Raw genomic sequence first — 4,577 nt, forward strand, 5'->3', positions numbered from 1 at the left:
ATTTGAACAAACTCCGTAGACACCCACTAAAGGATGTTTCATGCTAAATATCTAAGCTCTAGCTATTTTGGTTTTTTTGAAAGAGGATTTTTTTAAAGTTTTTACTATATACAAATAAGGAAAATCAATGACTCCCCCCCCCCCCCCCCCCCCAATTTTGACCAAGGGCATTTATATGAACAAACTTGGTAGACACCCACTAAAGGATGTTTCATGCTAAATATCCAAGCTCTAGCTCTTTTGGTTTTTAATGAAGATATTTTAAGTTTTTTCTTTAGGTTGCCATGGCATCCAGAGTTCTGTTTGGAATTAAATTTTTGGAATTTAAACAATTTTTAAAGTTGACTTCCAAAGGAACATTCCTGTGAAGTTTGGATGAAATTGGCTTTGTGGTTCATGAGGAGATGTTGTTTAAAGTAAAAGTTTATGGACGGACGCCGGATGAAAAGCGATTACAAAAGCTCACTATGTCACTTTGTGACAGGTGAGCTAAAAAATATGACTCGTACACAGGATCAACAGAAACACAAAAAAATAGCTCAAATAAAGAATCTGACTGGTTTATATACATGTACAAACATTACAGAAAAAAGTGAGCAATGTGATTAAACATGCATTTCATATCTGGCGTAATTGTAATAATCCTAGGAATGTTTAATATGAAAAGAAATTTCTACAAAAAAAAAACAAAAAAAAACTGTATGTACCAAAACATAATTTATTTACACATCTTTCAATCACATTATATATAAACTATATATACATTTCTATATGAATCAAAACTTATTTAGACAGTTTATCTAATCCCATGATACTTGGGCATACTGGGGGGTAACTGTCACAAGTTGACACTTCTTTAATAGTACATGTAATAAATAATACAAGCAAAGTTCATAAAATAATAACATGCACTGGTACATGTACATTTTTATCACAGGATAAATGCAGTCCTAGCAAAGACTATATCAACACATGTTACAAATGATTAATGAAAAATATTAAACATTATTTAATTTTATCCATGAAATATGGTGCTATATCAGTCAAATATATTTCATATTTTTTTAAAAATAAATATGAAATATAAATATGAAAGTGGGCGGAGTCAAAACTCATATTTATTTGAAGGGACTTCTTTCGCCGTTTTGTTTGAAAAATCTGATAAATACAAAACAACTTTTTCTTGAATATTGTTTTGAAAACTTTCTAGCATGATAGAAAATGGTCTAACTAAGAAAATTAATCCGAACACCAATATTTTTAATTCAGTAATTAACGCTGTACAGACGCTTAAAGAGTTGTTTACATGACGTCACAATGTAGCGCCAAACAGCGCGTGCTTACGCATAAATTACTGCGCGCTGTACAATTGCAGTTGGTAGCAAGCAAGGGGATTCGTTAACATTTTCTTTGATAATGAAATTAAATAAAAAGGTTATTTTTTCGTTTTTTGTGAAATATGGTATATATTTTCACTCAACATGAAAAAATGCCACATATTTTCACTCGTCGTACCGGCTCGTGAAAATATGTGGCATTTTATCATGTTTCGTGAAAATATATTCCATATTTCACGCAAACGAAAAAATATCCTCTTAGTATTTTACACTTCCACGCATAACTTAGATGATTTATCATAATCAGCCATCATGGTTTTATCTAAAAATATTTTACTTTATCACTGTCCAGAACAATATACTGGTCATTCAGGGAATCCATATGTTTTTTCTTTTCTATTTTACTACTTAAAGTCCTATAGATTATGTAAATTAATTTCATCACATCCATGAATATGTATGTCTTTTCCTATTATGTAATGCTATAGTTATGCAACTTTTCCATTTAAAGCTACCATTTACAAAATAAAAATATCATGATGCTGACTTGGTCTTAACTTTAGGTTTAAGTTCAAATGTTACATTTACTCTACAAGAAACAGTCACTGTAGCTTGTGAGATTCTTTGCTGCACTGTTGGGTGTGTCTCTACCTCTGCCACACCCTCAATCTGACCCTCCCACTCCTTAGACTCCTCCTCCTGTATGCAGATAGGTTTGCCTACAGCTTGATGTACAAATTTTGCCATTTCTTGAGCTTTCTGTTTAGCATTATGTACAGCCAAGAGACTTGCTTGTTGTCTGTAATGATACAAATTATCATTATAAATATTCAACATTTTGTTAAGTATGAAATACAAAAAAAATATATTGATTAATTTTGAAAAAGGATTTTTTGCACCTGATGTGTCAAGTTCATAAAAGATAATGACAACCAATAAGATCAAATTAAAACCTTGTGGTTAGAGTTAATTTTTATAGGAAAAACAAAATTCTTGTTTTCGGCATTATTTTCTAAGTCTGTTGACAATTAACTCTCTTCTAGTTCTACAGAGTGACTGTAATTAATAATCTAACATCAGGAAATCTTTTTTAAAAATTAACTCTCTTCTAGTTCTACAGAGTGACTTAAATTTGAGTTTTTTTTAGTTTTTAAGACTAGTCTCTTTTATAGTAACACACATACTTTGCAAATAATTTTGAGATAGAAAATATTATTACAAGATGCTTAATCAATTATTATCTGAGCAAACACAGTGTATGTAGAGGAGGTAATATAAAATATATAATTTAACTTATGAATCCTTCATGGTTTTACTAAGATATCCAAATATTCATACAATGGCACTGCACATGGCTTATTACTCATCCTTAAACAATAATACATTAACATACACAATCTTTACCTAAGGGTTTCTAATGTTGTCCCAGCATGATAAAATTCTGGCATCCCTACACTGACAGTTTCATCTAATTTTTCAACCAGAAGGTTACAAGCTGTCTGGCACTTATGAAAATCAAGGAACACCACTATAACTTCTGTTGTCATATCATACATGCTCTCCAACCTTCGCATTGACTTGTGAACTTGAATATCAGTCTCCTACAAAGTAATAAAATTTCAAAAGAAACTGTTTAGTAATATGGTAAAAGTTTGTTACAGATAACTATATAATAGCAACAAATAACTTTACTGTTGATAAAATTTATTAAAATATTTCATAAAATATACTTCTAGCTTCATACCCTTTATATATATTGATATTATTAAAACATTCCTGCCATTATTAATTTAAAGAGTAAATAGAGACTTTCAACAATTTATAGCGATGACATTTCGTATGGTATGATTTCCAAATTCCTACAAATGTATCATATTTTAAATAAGAACCATCTACATTAAATTTTCTATGATTTAGTGCACAGCAGTAGCATCAGAAATCACACCACATTTAAAGAGAAGCACTAGTGGTTCTAAAGGTATACGTTAAACAGACGTGTAAAATAAATTATTTTATGTTATCACCTGCCAAACTGACTAATTTTAAAATCAAGTTTTCATTATAAATAGTAAAATCTTCTAATCTTTTGTGTCAATTACTGCTTTATGTTGTTTACTTTAAAAAATGCACGATAGCTTGCATATGCAGTCTATATTCATTATTGGCTAGCTGCACATTTACGTGACTCATGTACGGCTACAACTTTTGGCTTGAATTAGATGCTGTGATGTAAGGTTAGTCGAACTAATTGTACCTCCCAAGGAGATATTGTGCTATTTTGATAATGGGCAATATCTCCCCTCTACAAGAAGAACCCAGAACAAACATATCTCAGAATCTAGCTTTGGCATGTCAACATATTTTGACTAATACAACTAACTTAAGGTTAGCCAGGTACGTATATTAGCTAATAGAAAGTGCTCAAATTATGTTGTGTAATATTGCATGGGTACTTGATGAAAATATTTAAGTCTTATCTTCTTCAGGCCATTTAACTTTACAAATAAACAATTATACCTTGACACCATGATTCTGAAATGTTTGGAGGATATAATCAAGACGTCTCTGTATACTGTTTTTCACATCCTGAACATTGTCCTTTGTACTATGAACTTTCACTGTTACTCTGCATCTATCAGGTGGTAGAGACACTTCACCAACCGCTGTTACTTTAATAAGTCTGTCTGTTCTATCCATTGGTATTGTTTTGTTTGAATAATTTTCTGTTGGATTTTGCAAATTAGAAAACATGTTATCTCTTTGAGGCGGAAGAATTCCTTGCGTGTTAGACTGTTGATTATTACTTCTTGTTGTTATTGATGCGAATACATGAGACGGGACATAGTTCGTCATTATTTACGGCCCCAAAAATTAAAAATTGAAGGGATTCCCACCTTTCCAATTTATTTGTTGATACTTGTTACCACAAGTCACATAGACGCTTGTCAGACTCAAGCGTTTACCGAGTTTTTAGTGATTTCACACCACTAAAAGTATGGATTCAACACCCTGACATTCACAATTTGTTTGCATTCCTAATTTTGATAGAAAAAAAAATTTTGATAAAAAAAAGAGATTTTGGTACCCTATCAAAACGCAATCGGGTCAACTCGTCCCCTGGTCAACTCGTCCTCTGGTCAACTCGTCACCTTTTTGGTCAACTCGTCCCCTACTTCTGGTCAACTCGTCCTCAAAGAGTCAACTCGTCCCTAATATGGTCAACTCGTCCCCTACTTTCGA

General features: G+C 31.8%; 1 protein-coding gene across 1 annotated transcript; it reads right to left on the reverse strand.

The window, feature by feature from the left end:
- Positions 1 to 544: 544 nt before the first annotated feature.
- LOC132743623 (interleukin-1 receptor-associated kinase 1-binding protein 1-like) lies at positions 545 to 4,285 on the reverse strand. Its single transcript, XM_060732165.1, has 3 exons — positions 3,855 to 4,285; positions 2,742 to 2,938; positions 545 to 2,136 (listed from the first exon to the last, which is right to left on the reverse strand). Exons 1-3 carry the CDS (start codon positions 4,188 to 4,190, stop codon positions 1,872 to 1,874), a joined length of 798 nt encoding a protein of 265 aa, XP_060588148.1. The 5' UTR covers positions 4,191 to 4,285; the 3' UTR covers positions 545 to 1,871.
- Between the last annotated feature and the right edge of the window lie 292 nt (positions 4,286 to 4,577).

This window comes from Ruditapes philippinarum, unplaced genomic scaffold (genome assembly GCF_026571515.1).
Source record: "Ruditapes philippinarum isolate M1 unplaced genomic scaffold, ASM2657151v2 ctg652_1_1_1_1, whole genome shotgun sequence".
In the NCBI taxonomy this organism is placed as follows: domain Eukaryota; kingdom Metazoa; phylum Mollusca; class Bivalvia; order Venerida; family Veneridae; genus Ruditapes; species Ruditapes philippinarum.

What these genes read in the sequence shown, in the direction of transcription:
- LOC132743623 (XM_060732165.1), bottom strand. Translation starts at nt 4,190, where the DNA reads ATGACGAACTATGTCCCGTCTCATGTATTCGCATCAATAACAACAAGA. An exon ending in TTCAGAATCATGGTGTCAAG is followed by an intron (nt 2,939 to 3,854) that starts GTATAATTGTTT and finishes ATTACTTTGTAG; the next exon opens with GAGACTGATATTCAAGTTCA. An exon ending in ACAACATTAGAAACCCTTAG is followed by an intron (nt 2,137 to 2,741) that starts GTAAAGATTGTG and finishes GTATCATTACAG; the next exon opens with ACAACAAGCAAGTCTCTTGG.